Source organism: Phalacrocorax carbo, chromosome 1 (assembly GCF_963921805.1).
Source record: "Phalacrocorax carbo chromosome 1, bPhaCar2.1, whole genome shotgun sequence".
Taxonomy (NCBI): domain Eukaryota; kingdom Metazoa; phylum Chordata; class Aves; order Suliformes; family Phalacrocoracidae; genus Phalacrocorax; species Phalacrocorax carbo.
This window is the reverse complement of record NC_087513.1, coordinates 666,319-685,460: the sequence shown is the minus strand read 5'-3', so window position 1 is coordinate 685,460 and position 19,142 is coordinate 666,319. Positions and strand designations below refer to the sequence as shown.

At 69.5% G+C, this 19,142-nt stretch overlaps 1 protein-coding gene across 1 annotated transcript; it reads left to right on the top strand.

Annotated features, from left to right (window-relative positions):
- The first annotated feature begins 10,030 nt into the window (after positions 1-10,030).
- LOC135311562 (C-type Lectin CRL-like) lies at positions 10,031-16,572 on the top strand. The gene is made up of 6 exons (XM_064441304.1): positions 10,031-10,366; positions 14,265-14,342; positions 14,909-15,039; positions 15,309-15,446; positions 15,868-15,982; positions 16,396-16,572. Exons 1-6 carry the CDS (start codon positions 10,327-10,329, stop codon positions 16,461-16,463), a joined length of 570 nt encoding a protein of 189 aa, XP_064297374.1. The 5' UTR covers positions 10,031-10,326; the 3' UTR covers positions 16,464-16,572.
- Positions 16,573-19,142: the final 2,570 nt, after the last annotated feature.

The window sequence follows — 19,142 nt, the reverse complement described above, 5'->3', positions numbered from 1 at the left end:
GTGGGTGGTGATGGAGATGAAAGGGGTGATGAAGGTATGGGTGAAGGAGGGGAGATGGAGATAAAAGGGGAGATGGAGGCAAGGGTGATGGAGGCGGAGGGTGAGGGAAGTGATGGAGGTGGGGGGTGATGCAGGTGGGGGGTGATGGAAGTGGGGGTGAGGGAGGTGGTGGAGGTGGGGGTGATGGAGGTGGGGGTGATGGAGGTAAAAGGGGGTGTGCTAGGGGGTGGCAGGGCTCTGGGTGACTCACTGCCCCCCACCCAGGTTTCGAGTTATGGCATGACTACCCCTGCTCCAGCAGGTTCCCCTTCCTGTGCCAGCACGAGCTCTGAGGGGCAGCTCTTCCCCTTGGGGTGTGGAGATGCCCCCACACCTCCTGCCCTGCCGCCCCCGCGCCCCTCCCTGCCCACGGCCCAGCTGGGACCCCGGCGGGCAATAAACTTTGGCTTGAGCACCCAGCACCCACCTGCGCCTGTCGTCCTTCCCCCGCATGCGTGGGCACGGGCAGTGCCACCGCCAAGGCGCTCACGGCCCAGGGAGCCGGTGCCCGGCCCCACGCCGGGGACACCTCCTTCTGTGGGGACACTCCTGCTGGGGCCATGTCCTGCTGGGGACATGTCCTGCCTTGGGGACACCCCCTCCCCTGGGGACATGACATGTCCTGTTGGGGACACCTCGTGTTCGGGACACCCCCTGCCCGGGGCTCACCTCCTGCCCTGGGGACACCCCCTGCCCTGGGGACATCCCCTGTCCCGGAGACACCCCCCGCCCCACGGCGCCAGCGCACCCTGGGGGAACCGTCCGGCCCTCGCTTATTTTGATTGTAAAATGGAGAAAAATGCGTAGAAAACCGGGGGCGGCCGTGGGGGGGCGGGAGCTGGGGGCAACAGGGTCCCTCCTGCAGGTTTGGACCCCCCTGCGTGGACCGCCGGGCACGCACCCACGGGAATGCCCCCTCCTCCCCCCACGCCGCTCCGCGTGGGAGCCAGCGGGTCCGGCCGGGGTTAGGGGGCAGGGGCGGGGGGGCGCAGGGACGGGGAGGCCCTGCTCTGCCCCCACACTTTGCCCCTTTGCCCCGTCCAGCTCCGTGGGGAGGTCGGGGAACGCGCGGGGCTGCCCGGCCGCCGTCCCGCGTGGGTGCCACAGGGGGGTCCGTCGTGCCCTGCCGGGGCCGGGCGGCGGGGGCAGGGCCGGTACCGCGGGCGCGGCGGAGGAACACGCGTGGGCAGGGGTGCCTGGGCGCACTTTATTGTCGGGGGACGCCCGCGGCGGCGGGGGAGCTGTTGGGGTCTGGAGGCAACCGGGGGCGCGGGGTGTGGGGGTGCGGGCTGTGAGGATGCACGGTGCAACGGGTTTTGGGGGTGCGGGGTTTGGGGGCGCGGGGTGTGGGGGTGCGGGCTGTGAGGATGCACGGTGCAACGGGTTTTGGGGGTGCGGGGTTTTGGGGGTGCGGGCTGTGAGGATGCACGGTGCAACGGCGTTTGGGGGTGTGGGGTTTGGGGGTGCGGGCTGTGAGGATGCACGGTGCAACGGGTTTTAGGGGTGTGGGGTTTGGGGGTGCGGGCTGTGAGGATGCACGGTGCAACGGGTTTTAGGGGTGTGGGGTTTGGGGGTGCGGGCTGTGAGGTTGCACGGTGCAACGGGTTTTAGGGGTGCGGGGTTTGGGGGTGCGGGCTGTGAGGTTGCACGGTGCAACGGCGTTTGGGGGTGCGGGTTGCCGGAGTTGGGGTTTGACGCGGGGGGACGCGGTGTGTGGGGTGTAGGGCGCAGTCGGGGGGGCGCGGCTGCCTCGCAGGCCCCTCCTAGGCTGCGTATTTGCAGATGAAGGGTTTCCTCTCGCCGCAGGACTCGTCCTCCCAGGACAGGAAACCTGCGGAGGAAGAGGAGCGAGCGCTGGGGGGGCCGGGGAACCCTCCCCGCCGCCCCCCGCCGCCCAGCCCGCCCCCGGGGGCTCCGGCCCCGGCCCCCCCAACCCCTTCTCACCCGTGGAATCCTCCAGCGAGGCGCAGCGCAGCCCCCCGGGGGAATCATCCCCCTCCCAGGCCGAGTAGTGCTGCTCGGAGCCGTCCACCCACGTCCACGCCTGGCCCTGGCGCCCCGCGACGGGCAGGAGGCAAAGGCAGCGTCAGGCAGCGGCCGGGGGGGCGCGGGGGGGCGCGGGGGGGCGCGGGCAGGGGCGGGGGCGCGGGGGCGCGGGCAGGGGCGTCTCTCCGGCCGGGCTGCGCGGGCACGCGTGGGGAGGGTCCGGGGCGGGGTGACACTGCCCCCCCCCCGGGGGCCGCGGGGGGCACGGGGGGTGCAGGCAGCGCCGCAGGCAGGAGACCCTCACCCGGTGGTAGAGGCCGATCCAGACGTTCTCCTCCTCCTCCTCCCGGCGCTGGCGCTGGGCGATGAAGGCGGCGAGGGCACGGTGCTCCTCGGGGGTGTGCAGCGAGGCCAGGTGGCACCCCCCGCGGGCGGCCCTGCACCAAGCCTGGCAGGGACAGGCAGGTGGGTGGGGGCCTGCCTGCACCGCGGGGGGCCGGCCCGGGCACCCATTGCCTGCCCCACCACCCAGCACCCCAGCACCCACCAACTGCCCCAACACCCACCTCCACAACACCTACCCCAGCACCCACCACTCTCCATCCCACCACCTGCCCCAGCGTCAACTGCCTTCTCCCAGCATCCACCACCCATCCACTGCCCAACGCCCACCACCGCCCACGACGCCCACCGCCACAGGACCCACCCAGCACCTGCAGGAGCGATGCAGGATAAGCCCAGCTGGAGCAGGGCGCAGCCACCCCGACACCTTTATAGGCGCAGCGGCCGGGGCGTCAGGCAGATGGGGCGGGTGGCACCCACTCCTGGGAGATGCCTGGCCCCACTGGTGGCCACATCAAAGGCAGGGGGTGCCCGGATCCATCCCAGGACAGAGGGCAGGGGGTGCCCGGATCCATCCCAGGACTGAGGGCAGGGGGTGCCCGGATCCATCCCAGGACTGAGGGCAGGGGGTGCCCGGATCCATCCCAGGACAGAGGGCAGGGGGTGCCCGGATCCATCCCAGGACAGAGGGCAGGGGGTGCCCGGATCCATCCCAGGACTGAGGGCAGGGGGTGCCCAGATCCATCCCAGGACTGAGGGCAGGGGGTGCCCGGATCCATCCCAGGACTGAGGGCAGGGGGTGCCCGGATCCATCCCAGGATAGGGGGCAAGGGGTGCCCAGATCCATCCCAGCACAGAGGGCAGGGGGTGCCCGGATCCATCCCAGGACAGAGGGCAGGGGGTGCCCGGATCCATCCCAGGACAGAGGGCAGGGGGTGCCCGGATCCATCCCAGGACAGAGGGCAGGGGGTGCCCAGATCCATCCCAGCACAGAGGGCAGGGGGTGCCCGGATCCATCCCAGGACAGAGGGCAGGGGGTGCCCGGATCCATCCCAGCACAGAGGGCAGGGGGTGCCCGGATCCATCCCAGCACAGAGGGCAGGGGGTGCCCGGATCCATCCCAGCACAGAGGGCAGGGGGTGCCCGGATCCATCCCAGGACTGAGGGCAGGAGGTGCCCAGATCCATCCCAGGAGAGAGGGCAGGGGGTGCCCGGATCCATCCCAGGACAGAGGGCAGGGGGTGCCCGGATCCATCCCAGGACAGAGGGCAGGGGGTGCCCAGATCCATCCCAGGACAGAGGCAGGGGGTGCCCAGATCCATCCCAGGACAGAGGGCAGGGGGTGCCCAGATCCATCCCAGGACAGAGGCAGGGGGTGCCCGGATCCATCCCAGGACAGAGGGCAGGGGGTGCCCAGATCCATCCCAGGACAGAGGGCAGGGGGTGCTCGGATCCATCCCAGGACTGACGGCAGGCGGTGCCCGGATCCATCCCAGGACAGAGGCAGGGGGTGCCGGGATCCATCCCAGGATTGAGGGCAGGGGGTGCCCGGATCCATCCCAGCACAGAGGGCAGGGGGTGCCCGGATCCATCCCAGGACAGAGGGCAGGGTGTGCCCAGATCCATCCCAGGACAGAGGGCAGGGGGTGCCCGGATCCATCCCAGCACAGAGGGCAGGGGGTGCCCGGATCCATCCCAGGACAGAGGGCAGGGGGTGCCCGGATCCATCCCAGCACAGAGGGCAGGGGGTGCCTGGATCCATCCCAGGACAGAGGGCAGGGGGTGCCCGGATCCGTCCCAGGACAGAGGCAGGGGGTGCCCGGATCCGTCCCAGCACAGAGGGCAGGGATTGCCCGGATCCATCCCAGCACAGAGGGCAGGGGGTGCCCGGATCCATCCAAGGACAGAGGGCAGGGGGTGCCCGGATCCATCCCAGGACTGAGGGCAGGGGGTGCCCGGATCCATCCCAGCACAGAGGGCAGGGGGTGCCCGGATCCATCCCAGGACAGAGGGCAGGGGTTGCCCGGATCCATCCCAGGACTGCGGGCAGGCGGTGCCCGGATCCATCCCAGCACAGAGGGCAGGGGGTGCCCGGATCCATCCCAGCACAGAGGGCAGGGGGTGCCCGGATCCATCCCAGGACAGGGGCAGGGGGTGCCCAGATCCATCCCAGGACAGAGGCAGGGGGTGCCCGGATCCATCCCAGGACAGAGGGCAGGGGGTGCTCGGATCCATCCCAGGACTGACGGCAGGCGGTGCCCGGATCCATCCCAGGACAGAGGCAGGGGGTGCCCAGATCCATCCCAGGACAGAGGGCAGGGGGTGCCCAGATCCATCCCAGGACAGAGGGCAGGGGTGCCCGGATCCATCCCAGGACAGAGGGCAGGGGGTGCCCGGATCCATCCCAGCACAGAGGGCAGGGGGTGCCCGGATCCATCCCAGCACAGAGGGCAGGGGGTGCCCGGATCCATCCCAGGACAGAGGGCAGGGGGTGCCCGGATCCATCCCAGCACAGAGGGCAGGGGGTGCCCGGATCCGTCCCAGGACAGAGGGCAGGGGGTGCCTGGATCCATCCCAGGACAGAGGGCAGGGGGTGCCCGGATCCATCCCAGGACAGAGGGCAGGGGGTGCCTGGATCCATCCCAGGACTGAGGGCAGGGGGTGCCTGGATCCATCCCAGGACAGAGGGCAGGGGGTGCCTGGATCCATCCCAGGACAGAGGGCAGGGGGTGCCCGGATCCATCCCAGCACAGAGGGCAGGGGGTGCCCGCATCCATCCCAGCACAGAGGGCAGGCGGTGCCCGGATCCATCCCAGGACTGAGGGCAGGGGGTGCCCGGATCCATCCCAGCACAGAGGGCAGGGGGTGCCCGGATCCATCCCAGCACAGAGGGCAGGGGGTGCCCGGATCCATCCCAGGACAGAGGGCAGGGGGTGCCCGGATCCATCCCAGGACAGAGGGCAGGGGGTGCCTGGATCCATCCCAGGACAGAGGGCAGGGGGTGCCCGGATCCATCCCAGCACAGAGGGCAGGGGGTGCCCGGATCCATCCCAGGACAGAGGCAGGGGGTGCCCAGATCCATCCCAGGACAGGTGCAGGGGGTGCCCAGATCCATCCCAGGACAGAGGCAGGGGGTGCCCAGATCCATCCCAGGACAGGGGCAGGGGGTGCCCGGATCCATCCCAGGACTGAGGGCAGGGGGTGCCCGGATCCATCCCAGGACAGAGGGCAGGGGGTGCCCGGATCCATCCCAGCACAGAGGGCAGGGGGTGCCCGGATCCATCCCAGCACAGAGGGCAGGGCGTGCCCGGATCCATCCCAGCACAGAGGGCAGGGGGTGCCCAGATCCATCCCAGGACAGGGGCAGGGGGTGCCCAGATCCATCCCAGGACAGAGGGCAGGGGGTGCCCGGATCCATCCCAGGACAGAGGGCAGGGGGTGCCCGGATCCATCCCAGCACAGAGGGCAGGGGGTGCCCGGATCCATCCCAGGACAGGGGCAGGGGGTGCCCGGATCCATCCCAGGACTGAGGGCAGGGGGTGCCCGGATCCATCCCAGCACAGAGGGCAGGGGGTGCCCAGATCCGTCCCAGGACTGAGGGCAGGCGGTGCCCGGATCCATCCCAGCACAGAGGGCAGGGGGTGCCCGGATCCATCCCAGGACAGAGGGCAGGGGGTGCCCGGATCCATCCCAGGACTGATGGCAGGGGGTGCCCGGATCCATCCCAGGACAGAGGCAGGGAGTGCCCGGATCCATCCCAGCACAGAGGGCAGGGGGTGCCCGGATCCATCCCAGGACTGAGGGCAGGGGGTGCCCGGATCCATCCCAGCACAGAGGGCAGGGGGTGCCCGGATCCATCCCAGCACAGAGGGCAGGGGGTGCCCGGATCCATCCCAGGACAGAGGGCAGGGGGTGCCCGGGTCCAACCCAGCACAGAGGGCAGGGGGTGCCTGGATCCATCCCAGGACAGAGGGCAGGGGGTGCCCAGATCCATCCCAGCACAGAGGGCAGGATGTGCCCAGATCCATCCCAGGACAGAGGGCAGGGGGTGCCCAGATCCATCCCAGGACAGAGGGCAGGGGGTGCCCGGATCCATCCCAGGACAGAGGCAGGGGGTGCCCAGATCCATCCCAGGACAGGTGCAGGGGGTGCCCAGATCCATCCCAGGACAGAGGCAGGGGGTGCCCAGATCCATCCCAGGACAGAGGGCAGGGGGTGCCCGGATCCATCCCAGCACAGAGGGCAGGGGGTGCCCAGATCCATCCCAGGACAGGGGCAGGGGGTGCCCAGATCCATCCCAGGACAGAGGGCAGGGGGTGCCCGGATCCATCCCAGGACAGAGGGCAGGGGGTGCCCGCATCCCTCCCAGCACAGAGGGCAGGGGGTGCCCGGATCCATCCCAGGACTGAGGGCAGGGGGTGCCCGGATCCATCCCAGCACAGAGGGCAGGGGGTGCCCGGATCCGTCCCTGGACAGAGGGCAGGGGGTGCCCGGATCCATCCCAGGACTGATGGCAGGGGGTGCCCGGATCCATCCCAGGACAGAGGGCAGGGGGTGCCCGGATCCATCCCAGGACTGAGGGCAGGCGGTGCCCAGATCCATCCCAGGACTGAGGGCAGGGGGTGCCCGGATCCATCCCAGGACTGAGGGCAGGGGGTGCCCGGATCCATCCCAGCACAGAGGGCAGGGGGTGCCCGGATCCATCCCAGGACAGAGGCAGGGGGTGCCCGGATCCATCCCAGCACAGAGGGCAGGGGGTGCCCGGATCCATCCCAGGACAGAGGCAGGGGGTGCCCGGATCCATCCCAGCACAGAGGGCAGGGGGTGCCCGGATCCATCCCAGCACAGAGGGCAGGGGGTGCCCGGATCCATCCCAGGACAGAGGGCAGGGGGTGCCCGGATCCATCCCAGGACTGAGGGCAGGGGGTGCCCGGATCCATCCCAGGACAGAGGGCACGGGGTGCCCGCATCCATCCCAGGACAGAGGGCAGGGGGTGCCCGGATCCATCCCAGCACAGAGGGCAGGGGGTGCCCGGATCCATCCCAGGACAGAGGGCAGGGGGTGCCTGGATCCATCCCAGCACAGAGGGCAGGGGGTGCCCGGATCCATCCCAGGACTGAGGGCAGGGGGTGCCCGGATCCATCCCAGGACAGAGGCAGGGGGTGCCTGGATCCATCCCAGGACAGAGGGCAGGGGTGCCCGGATCCATCCCAGGACAGAGAGCTGTGGATGCTGCACAGATGGGTGGGGGTGGCAGGGTGTTGCCTGACATCCTGGCTACAGCCCTGTCCCCTCGCCCTGGCGATATGTCTGGGGTCTCCTCGGGGTCCCTGGCATCATGCCCCACCCCCGGAGCGCCGGCCCGTGTCAATGGCCCCGCAGCCCTTCATGGCCTGAGATCAAACGCCTCTGCCCGGCATCAAACCGGTCGCGGGCGCTGCGCCAAGCCAGCCGGCACGGCAGGGAAAGCGCCAGTGCAGCCGGTCTGAGGGGTCTCCAGCGCCTGTGCAGGGGGCTCAGCACCCAGCCAGGGTGTCCGCCTGCCGGGTGCAGGGCTCGGCACCCAGCCAGGGGGCTCAGCACCCAGCTGTGGGGTTTGGCACCCAGCCTTTGGCACTGCTGGAGCAGCCGAAGGGCAGCCCAGCTGTAATGGAAACATACTGGCAGGGAAGGATCTCCCCTTACCGGGGAGCCCGCGGCATCCTTGATAAGGGCGGCAGAAAGAACTGGTAATAACGAGCGGCCCTTCCAGGAAAGCAGAAGTCGGTAACGGCCGTGCCAGCAGCCGGTGACCCTTCCTGGGCACAAGGAGAGCCCTGGTTGGGGTGCGACGCTGCACAGCGGGGGGCGCTTGGGAGGGGTGAGGGGGCATGGGGGGGACAGGGGGTGGGAAACACCCGGGTGGGATGGAGTGGGGTCACTGGAAGTGGTGATGGAGGGGCGAGCCAGGGATGTGGAGGGGCGATGCAAGGATGCAGAGAAGCGAGCCACAGATGTGGAGTTGTGAGACAGGGATGTGGTTGGGTGAGCCAGGGATGCGGAGGGTCAAGCCAGGGATGCGGAGAGTTGAGCCAATGATGCAGAGGGATGACCCAGGGATGCAGAGGGACAAGCCAGGGATGCGGATGGGTGATCCAGGGATGCAGAGGGGCGAGCCAGGGATGCAGGGGGGAGACCCAGGGTGTGGAGGAGATGGGGATGTGGACGAGAAAGGCAGAGATGCGGAGGGACAAGCCAGGGATGCGGAGGGGCGAGCCAGGGATGCAGGGGGGAGACCCAGGGTGTGGAGGAGATGGAGATGTGGACGAGAGAGACAGGGATGCAGAGGGTCAAGCCAGGGAGGTGGAGGGTTGAGCCAATGATGCAGAGGGATGACCCAGGGATGCAGAGGGACAAGCCAGGGATGTGGAGGGGCGATGCAGGGGGGAGACCCAGGGTGTGGAGGAGATGGGAATGTGGACGAGAGAGGCAGAGACGCAGAGGGTCAAGCCAGGGATGCGGATGGGTGATCCAGGGATGCAGAGGGGCGATGCAGGGATGCAGGGGGGAGACCCAGGGTGTGGAGGAGATGGGGATGTGGACGAGAGAGGCAGAGTTGCGGAGGGACAAGCCAGGGATGCAGAGGGGCGATGCAGGGATGCAGGGGGGAGACCCAGGGTGTGGAGGAGATGGGGATGTGGACGAGAAAGGCAGAGATGCGGAGGGACGAGCCAGGGATGTGGAGGATCAAGCCAGGGATGCGGAGGGGCGATCCAGGGATGCAGAGAAGCGAGCCACAGATGCGGAGTTGTAAGACAGGGATGTGGTTGGGTGAGCCAGGGATGCGGAGGGTCAAGCCAGGGAGGCGGAGGGACGAGCCACAGATGCGGAGGGTTGAGCCAATGATGCAGAGGGATGACCCAGGGATGCAGAGGGACAAGCCAGGGATGCGGAGGGGCGAGCAGCCACCTTTGGGCCTCGGTTGCATCAAGAACCCACAACTGCAACGGTCAGAAACCAGCCTCAGCCCCGGCCTTGCGAAAGCAGGAGCGTGGGCAAGCATGGCCGGTCTCAAGGGGAGGTGATGGAGGCGATAAACGTGTGGGGTGTTGGCGGGGAGGGGCGGATGCTGATTTCAGTTGCGATGATGGTCCTTTGTGTCCCCCCCCTTGGCCAAGTCACTGCCTGAGCCCCACACGGCCACTCGCTCACTCCCTCGGTGGGATGGGGGAGAGAGTCAGAAGGGTAAAAGTGAGAAAACTCATGGCTTGCGCTAAAGACGGTTTAAGAGGGAAAGCAAAAGCTGCACACAAGCAAAGCGAAACAAGGAATACATTCATCCTCCCCACGGGCAGGCGGGTGCTCAGCCATCTCCAGGAAAGCGGGGCTCCAGCACGCGTAACGGTGACTTGGGAAGACAAACGGCATCACGCCAAACATTCCCCCTCTTCCTCCTGTTGAGCACTGCCTGCAGCGCTCCTCTCTGATCGGGCCCTGCATCCTCGTGGGTCAACTGGTGGGACCTCGTGGGAGTCACGGCAGCAGTGCTGGGCTTGGCGTGGGCACAGGTCTCACCTCACTCAGACCCGCCAGGGACACTGTGGTCTCACCCCTGGTGACCCCCAGAATCGCTGTGCTTCCCACTCCTGGTGACCCCCGGGATCCTGGTGCCCCACAGGTGTCCGTAGGGGCAGCGTGGGAGCAGCCAGGCAGCCGAGCTGGTCTCACTGGGAGCGCTGGGGGCGCGGGACGCCCTCGTTAAGGGCAGAGCAGAGAAGCTGCGATAATGAACCCACAAAGCAGAAGTGTCCCGGCTGCTCCAGGAAGGCTGTTCTGCCCCGCGCCCGCCCCGCACCACAGCCATAAAAGCAGCGTGCGCCAACCCAGGGAGCTCCCGCCAGCACAGCCGTCGCCCCCACAGGCAGGGGGACCCTGGGGGACCGGGCTGCCCCCGGGACGCAGGTCACCCACCCAGAGACATGTCAGCCACCGGCCAGCCCCGCTCCCAGGAGCCGTCTGGTGAGTGCCTCCTCGCTAACACCTCCCGCAGCGTGTTCGCGGGCGATGCCAGCAAATACTCCCAAGAATATTCCTGCTTTGCGAGTGGCGTGTGGTGACGGGGACGTGCAGGAGCCAGCGGCCTCCTGCCCTGTGCTACGGGGTGCCATGAATGTCATGAGCCTCACGCACCCACGCCGGGGCTCACCCTATAGGGGTGGCATTACAGGTGCCTGGCCGCAGGGCTCAGCACCCAGCCAGGGGGTTCAGCACCCAGCCAGGGGGTCCAGCACCCAGCCAGGGGGTCCAGCACCCAGCCAAGGTGTCCAGCACCCAGCCAGGGGTCCAGCACCCAGCCGGGGGTCCAGCACCCAGCCGGGGGTCCAGCACCCAGCCAGGGGGTCCAGCACCCAGCCAGGGGTCCAGCACCCGGCCAGGGGGTCCAGCACCCAGCCAGGGGGTCCAGCACCCAGCCAGGGGTCCAGCACCCGGCCAGGGGGTCCAGCACCCAGCCAGGGGGTTCAGCACCCAGCCAGGGGTCCAGCACCCAGCCAGGGGGTCCAGCACCCAGCTGGGGGTCCAGCACCCAGCCGGGGGTCCAGCACCCAGCCAGGGGTCCAGCACCCAGCTGGGGGTCCAGCACCCAGCCAGGGGGTCCAGCACCCAGTCAGGGGTCCAGCACCCGGCCAGGGGTCCAGCACCCGGCTGGTGTCTGGCTGTGAGAGGGGCTGGGTGGGGGTGGGCAGAGCGCCATCACTCCCCATTTGCCCGTGTGGGCCAGAGAGGATGAATGACCCTCGCAGGGAGGTGGAGACCCCGGAGGCAGCGAGGGCAGTGGGGTGAAGGTAGCACGGCCACCCTTGGCACCCCCGCCTGCCGTGCCCGTCCTTGCAGAGCCCTGCAGTGGGATGGGGACACCTGCAGCCCCCCCACCCCTCTCCCTACAAGCCCTCTCCCCCGTGGCCACGGCGCTGCTGTGGTCACATCGAACCTGCTCCCTCCCTGTCGCCGCTCCCAGGAAGGCTGCACCGTAGAGCCAGACTGGTTGGGGTTGAGGGACCTTCAGAGACCATCCAGGCCACCCCCTGCCATGGGCAGGGACATCTCCCACTCGATCCCGTTGCCCAAAGCCCCGTCCAGCCCGACCTTGAACCCTTCCAGGGACAGGGCATCCACAGCTTCTCTGGGCAGCCTGTTCCACAGCCTCACCACCCTCAGCCTAAATCCTTCCCTCCCTCTGTCCAGCCTAAACCTGCCCTCTGGGGTGGGTCACGGCAGGACCCCAGACACCTTCACCAGTGCACGGGCGGCGGCGGCAGCTCGAGCCCATCCCCAGCACGTCCCCGCTTCCAGGGAACTGGAGCTGCCGCTGCCCTTGGGTGGCTGCAAAGCCCGCAAGCGGCACTTGCCCGCTGGGCTCCCGGGTGACCATCAGCCACGCTCGGAGGTACCCGGAACGCGGCTGTGACCTGTCCCCAGGGCGACCGCCGCTGCACGGTCCCCAAAGGCCATCCCTGCTCCCGGGTGTCCCTTTCCCGGCCCTCCCTCACCCTGATGGGTGAGGGGTCCTGCTGTACTGTGGCTCTGCTCCTCTGGGTGCTGAGCTGGGCACCCCCTGCCCTCTGTCCTGGGATGGATCCGGGCACCCCCTGCCCTCTGTCCTGGGAAGGATCTGGGCACCCCCTGCCCTCTGTGCTGGGATGGATCTGGGCACCCCCTGCCCTCAGTCCTGGGATGGATCCGGGCACCCCCTGCCCTCAGTCCTGGGATGGATCCGGGCACCCCCTGCCCTCTGTGCTGGGATGGATCCGGGCACCCCCTGCCTTCAGTCCTGGGATGGATCCGGGCACCCCCTGCCCTCTGTGCTGGGATGGATCCGGGCACCCCCTGCCCTCTGTCCTGGGATGGATCCGGGCACCCCCTGCCCTCTGTGCTGGGATGGATCCGGGCACCCCCTGCCCTCAGTCCTGGGATGGATCCGGGCACCCCCTGCCCTCTGTGCTGGGATGGATCTGGGCACCCCCTGCCCTCTGTGCTGGGATGGATCCGGGCACCCCCTGCCCTCTGTCCTGGGATGGATCCAGGCACCCCCTGCCCTCTGTGCTGGGATGGATCCGGGCACCCCCTGCCCTCAGTCCTGGGATGGATCCGGGCACCCCCTGCCCTCTGTCCTGGGATGGATCCGGGCACCCCCTGCCCTCTGTGCTGGGATGGATCCGGGCACCCCCTGCCCTCTGTGCTGGGATGGATCCAGGCACCCCCTGCCCTCTGTGCTGGGATGGATCCGGGCAACCCCTGCCTCTGTCCTGGGATGGATCCGGGCACCCCCTGCCCTCAGTCCTGGGATGGATCCGGGCACCCCCTGCCCTCTGTCCTGGGATGGATCCGGGCACCACCTGCCCTCTGTCCTGGGATGGATCCGGGCACCCCCTGCCCTCTGTCCTGGGATGGATCTGGGCACCCCCTGCCCTCTGTCCTGGGATGGATCCGGGCACCCCCTGCCCTCTGTGCTGGGATGGATCCGGGCACCCCCTGCCCTCAGTCCTGGGATGGATCCGGGCACCCCCTGCCCTCTGTCCTGGGATGGATCCGGGCACCCCCTGCCCTCTGTCCTGGGATGGATCCGGGCACCCCCTGCCCTCTGTGCTGGGATGGATCTGGGCACCCCCTGCCCTCTGTCCTGGGATGGATCCGGGCACCCCCTGCCCTCTGTGCTGGGATGGATCCGGGCACCCCCTGCCCTCAGTCCTGGGATGGATCCGGGCACCCCCTGCCCTCAGTCCTGGGATGGATCCGGGCACCCCCTGCCCTCTGTCCTGGGATGGATCCGGGCACCCCCTGCCCTCTGTGCTGGGATGGATCCAGGCACCCCCTGCCCTCTGTGCTGGGATGGATCTGGGCACCCCCTGCCCTCTGTGCTGGGATGGATCCGGGCACCCCCTGCCCTCTGTCCTGGGAGGGATGCGGGCACCCCCTGCCCTCTGTCCTGGGATGGATCCGGGCACCCCCTGCCCTCAGTCCTGGGATGGATCCGGGCACCCCCTGCCCTCAGTCCTGGGATGGATCCGGGTACCGCCTGCCCTCTGTGCTGGGATGGATCCGGGCACCCCCTGCCCTCTGTGCTGGGATGGATCCGGGCACCCCCTGCCTTCAGTCCTGGGATGGATCCGGGCACCCCCTGCCCTCTGTGCTGGGTTGGATCCGGGCACCCCCTGCCCTCTGTCCTGGGATGGATCCGGGCACCCCCTGCCCTCTGTCCTGGGATGGATCCGGGCACCCCCTGCCCTCTGTGCTGGGATAGATCCGGGCACCCCCTGCCCTCTGTGCTGGGATGGATCCGGGCACCCCCTGCCCTCTGTGCTGGGATGGATCCGGGCAACCCCTGCCTCTGTCCTGGGATGGATCCGGGCACCCCCTGCCCTCTGTGCTGGGATAGATCCGGGCACCCCCTGCCCTCTGTGCTGGGATGGATCCGGGCACCCCCTGCCCTCTGTCCTGGGATGGATCCGGGCACCCCCTGCCCTCTGTGCTGGGATGGATCCGGGCACCCCCTGCCCTCTGTCCTGGGATGGATCCGGGCACCCCCTGCCCTCTGTGCTGGGATGGATCCGGGCACCCCCTGCCCTCAGTCCTGGGATGGATCCGGGCACCCCCTGCCCTCTGTCCTGGGATGGATCTGGGCACCCCCTGCCCTCAGTCCTGGGATGGATCCGGGCACCCCCTGCCCTCTGTCCTGGGATGGATCCAGGCACCCCCTGCCTCCATCACAGTGGGTCTGTGGTGTGAGGGAGCCTGCTGAGCCCTATTGCCCAGCTGGGCAGGTACCCCCCGAGCAGCCCTGGCATCCCGACCCCCGGCTGCTTCTCCCCATGCTGGTCCCCCCCCAGCGCTCACGGCCCTTCCTCTGCTCTCTCTGCAGCAGAAGAGATGAGTGTGGGGCCCAGGCTCGCTGCCCCCCGCCTGCTCGGCTGCCTGCTCCTCCTGGCCTTCCTGGGAGGTGATTCCCTGCCCGGACCATGGGCCCTCACGGGACACGGGTGCAGTTCCCCCGCGCCAGGCAGCAGCGCCTGATCCCGCACGCCCTGATCCCCCATCCCTGCTCCTGATCCCTGATCCCCAATCCTGGATCCCTGATCCCAATTCCTGCTCCCTTGTCCCTGAGCCATGATTCCCAAGCCATCATCCTCAATCTCTCATCACGGATCCCTGATTCCCAATCCCCACTCCCCATCCCCATTCTGTGGCAGCCCCCTGCCAGTGGGACCCCTCCCCACACCCTGCTCCGGGCACCCCAATTGCTGGGTGCGTGGCAGAGCCTGGGGGGTTGTCCCTGGGGTGGTTGCCCCGGGTGGGGGTGTTGCTGGGTGGGGGGGTGTGCCCGGGTGGGGGGGTGTCCCCGGGTGGGGGTACTGCTGGGTGGGGTCTGGGGGGCTGGTGCCCATCTGGCCCCACACCTGCAGCAGACATCCCGGCTCCCTCCCCGGCGATGGGGGGCACGGGCCGTGGGGCAGCGGTGGGTGCCCCCTCCCGTGGGACAGCAGAGGCTCTGCCTGCGTTTTGAAGGTGCCCTCGCCAGCCCCCCCAGCCCTGCCCTGGAGAGGATGCCGGCAGCCAGCTGCCCCCCGACCTGGCTCTACTACCGGGGGTTCTGCTACGGGTACTTCACCGAGAGGAGGACCTGGGCTGAGGCTGAGGTGGGTGCTGGCACCGCCGGGGGGCGCTGGGGGGTTCCCCGGGGAGGGGCGGCAGGCGCGGAGTGGGGGCATCGCCCTGGCCAGAAGCAGGACCCCAGCGGGGGGGGTCTGCAGCGAGGGGAGGGCTCTCCTCTACGCAGACATGGTGGCAGGGTCGGGGGCTCTGCTGCTCTCCCCCACCCCCGGGCTTTCTGCGCGGGGGTGCCCGGCACCCAGTGCCTGGTGGCTGCAGGTGCTGGGTGCTGAGCCGCCCGCCTGTGCCCCCCCAGACCGAGTGCAGGCGGTACGGCCCCAAGGGGCGGCTGGCCTCCATCCACAGCCTGGGGGCCAGCAGGGTCTTTGCCCGCTACATCATCAGCCAGAGGGATAGGGACAACACCTGGATCGGGCTGCAGGACGAGGAGCACGTGAGTGTCAGGGGGCTGCGCCTCTGCCCGTCGGCTGCCTCAGCCCCCCACCCTGGGCACCCACTGACCCCCTGCCCTGGGCACCAACTGATCCCTCTCCCCCAACGCAGGCACCCTCTGACCCCCTGCCCTGGGTACAAACTGACCCCTGTCCCCTACCCAGGCACTCACTGAGCCGTCTCCTGCCCAGGCAGCCACTGATCTCTGTCCCCCACCCCAGGCACACACTGAGCCCCTCCCCGGGGCACCAAATGATCCTTGTCCCCCACCCCAGGCACCCACTGACCCTGTTCCCCTGCTCTGGGCACCCACTGCCCCTGCCCCAGGCACCCACCGACCCCAGCCCCCCAACCCAGCCCCCCGCTGACCCCCGGCCCCTGCCGCGGGAGCCCCCTGACCTTCATTCCCCCGGCACCCACAGACCAGGCGGTGGAAGTGGTCCGATAACTCCGTCTTCAACTACAAGCGCTGGGCCCCGGGGCAGCCCAACAACCGGTGGAACAGGGAGGACTGTGTGGTGCTGGAATGGTCCTCAGGTGAGCTGGGTCCTGGGGGTTGGGGGGGCTGGCATGGCCATGCCGCATGACTGGGACCCCCAGCCGCTGCAGGAGAGTTGGGGTGTCGGGGTGAAGGAGGGTGACGGAGAGGAGGCGTGATGGAGGTAGGGGTGAGGGAGATGATGGAGGTGGGTGGTGATGGAGATGAAAGGGGTGATGAAGGTATGGGTGAGGGAGGGGAGATGGAGATAAAAGGGGAGATGGAGGCAAGGGTGATGGAGGCGGAGGGTGAGGGAAGTGATGGAGGTGGGGGGTGATGCAGGTGGGGGGTGATGGAAGTGGGGGTGAGGGAGGTGGTGGAGGTGGGGGTGATGGAGGTGGGGGTGATGGAGGTAAAAGGGGGTGTGCTAGGGGGTGGCAGGGCTCTGGGTGACTCACTGCCCCCCACCCAGGTTTCCAGTTATGGCATGACTACCCCTGCTCCAGCAGGTTCCCCTTCCTGTGCCAGCACGAGCTCTGAGGGGCAGCTCTTCCCCTTGGGGTGTGGAGATGCCCCCACACCTCCTGCCCTGCCGCCCCCGCGCCCCTCCCTGCCCACGGCCCAGCTGGGACCCCGGCGGGCAATAAACTTTGGCTTGAGCACCCAGCACCCACCTGCGCCTGTCGTCCTTCCCCCGCATGCGTGGGCACGGGCAGTGCCACCGCCAAGGCGCTCACGGCCCAGGGAGCCGGTGCCCGGCCCCACGCCGGGGACACCTCCTTCTGTGGGGACACTCCTGCTGGGGCCATGTCCTGCTGGGGACATGTCCTGCCTTGGGGACACCCCCTCCCCTGGGGACATGACATGTCCTGTTGGGGACACCTCGTGTTCGGGACACCCCCTGCCCGGGGCTCACCTCCTGCCCTGGGGACACCCCCTGCCCTGGGGACATGTCCTGTCCCGGAGACACCCCCCGCCCCACGGCGCCAGCGCACCCTGGGGGAACCGTCCGGCCCTCGCTTATTTTGATTGTAAAATGGAGAAAAATGTGTAGAAAACCGGGGGCGGCCGTGGGGGGGCGGGAGCTGGGGGCAACAGGGTCCCTCCTGCAGGTTTGGACCCCCCTGCGTGGACCGCCGGGCACGCACCCACGGGAATGCCCCCTCCTCCCCCCACGCCGCTCCGCGTGGGAGCCAGCGGGTCCGGCCGGGGTTAGGGGGCAGGGGCGGGGGGGCGCAGGGACGGGGAGGCCCTGCTCTGCCCCCACACTTTGCCCCTTTGCCCCGTCCAGCTCCGTGGGGAGGTCGGGGAACGCGCGGGGCTGCCCGGCCGCCGTCCCGCGTGGGTGCCACAGGGGGGTCCGTCGTGCCCTGCCGGGGCCGGGCGGCGGGGGCAGGGCCGGTACCGCGGGCGCGGCGGAGGAACACGCGTGGGCAGGGGTGCCTGGGCGCACTTTATTGTCGGGGGACGCCCGCGGCGGCGGGGGAGCTGTTGGGGTCTGGAGGCAACCGGGGGCGCGGGGTGTGGGGGTGCGGGCTGTGAGGATGCACGGTGCAACGGGTTTTGGGGGTGCGGGGATTTGGGGGCGCGGGGTGTGGGGGTGCGGGCTGTGAGGATGCACGGTGCAACGGCGTTTGGGGGTGTGGGGTGTGGGGGTGCGGGCTGTGAGGATGCACGGTGCAACGGGTTTTGGGGGTGCGGGGTTTGGGGGCGCGGGGTGTGGGGGTGCGGGCTGTGAGGATGCACGGTGCAACGGGTTTTGGGGGCGCGGGGTGTGGGGGTGCGGGCTGTGAGGATGCACGGTGCAACGGCGTTTGGGGGTGTGGGGTTTGGGGGTGCGGGCTGTGAGGATGCACGGTGCAACGGGTTTTGGGGGTGTGGGGTTTTGGGGGCGCGGGGTGTGGGGGTGCGGGCTGTGAGGATGCACGGTGCAACGGCGTTTGGGGGTGTGGGGTTTGGGGGTGCGGGCTGTGAGGATGCACGGTGCAACGGGTTTTAGGGGGTGTGGGGTTTGGGGGTGCGGGCTGTGAGGATGCACGGTGCAACGGGTTTTAGGGGTGTGGGGTTTGGGGGTGCGGGCTGTGAGGATGCACGGTGCAACGGGTGTTAGGGGGTGTGGGGTTTGGGGGTGCGGGCTGTGAGGATGCACGGTGCAACGGGTTTTGGGGGTGCGGGGTTTTGCGGGTGCGGGCTGTGAGGTTGCACGGTGCAACGGCGTTTGGGGGTGCGGGTTGCCGGAGTTGGGGTTTGACGCGGGGGGACGCGGTGTGTGGGGTGTAGGGCGCAGTCGGGGGGGCGCGGCTGCCTCGCAGGCCCCTCCTAGGCTGCGTATTTGCAGATGAAGGGTTTCCTCTCGCCGCAGGACTCGTCCTCCCAGGACAGGAAACCTGCGGAGGAAGAGGAGCGAGCGCTGGGGGGGCCGGGGAACCCTCCCCGCCGCCCCCCGCCGCCCAGCCCGCCCTCGGGGGCTCCGGCCCCGGCCCCCCCAACCCCTTCTCACCCGTGGAATCCTCCAGCGAGGCGCAGCGCAGCCCCCCGGGGGAATCATCCCCCTCCCAGGCCGAGTAGTGCTGCTCGGAGCCGTCCACCCACGTCCACGCCTGGCCCTGGCGCCCCGCGACGGGCAGGAGGCAAAGGCAGCGTCAGGCAGCGGCCGGGGGGGCGCGGGGGGGCGCGGGGGGGCGCGGGGCTGGGGCGGGGGCGCGGGGGCGCGGGCAGGGGCGTCTCTCCGGCCGGGCTGCGCGGGCACGCGTGGGGAGGGTCCGGGGCGGGGTGACACTGCCCCCCCCCCGGGGGCCGCGGGGGGCACGGGGGGTGCAGGCAGCGCCGCAGGCAGGAGACCCTCACCCGGTGGTAGAGGCCGATCCAGACGTTCTCCTCCTCCTCCTCCCGGCGCTGGCGCTGGGCGATGAAGGCGGCGAGGGCGCGGTGCTCCTCGGGGTGTGCAGCGAGGCCAGGTGGCACCCCCCGCGGGCGGCCCTGCACCAAGCCTGGCAGGGACAGGCAGGTGGGTGGGGGCCTGCCTGCACCGCGGGGGGCCGGCCCGGGCACCCATTGCCTGCCCCACCACCCAGCACCCCAGCACCCACCAACTGCCCCAACACCCACCTTAACAACACCTACCCCAGCACCCACCACTCTCCATCCCACCACCTGCCCCAGCGTCAACTGCCTTCTCCCAGCATCCACCACCCATCCACTGCCCAACGCCCACCACCG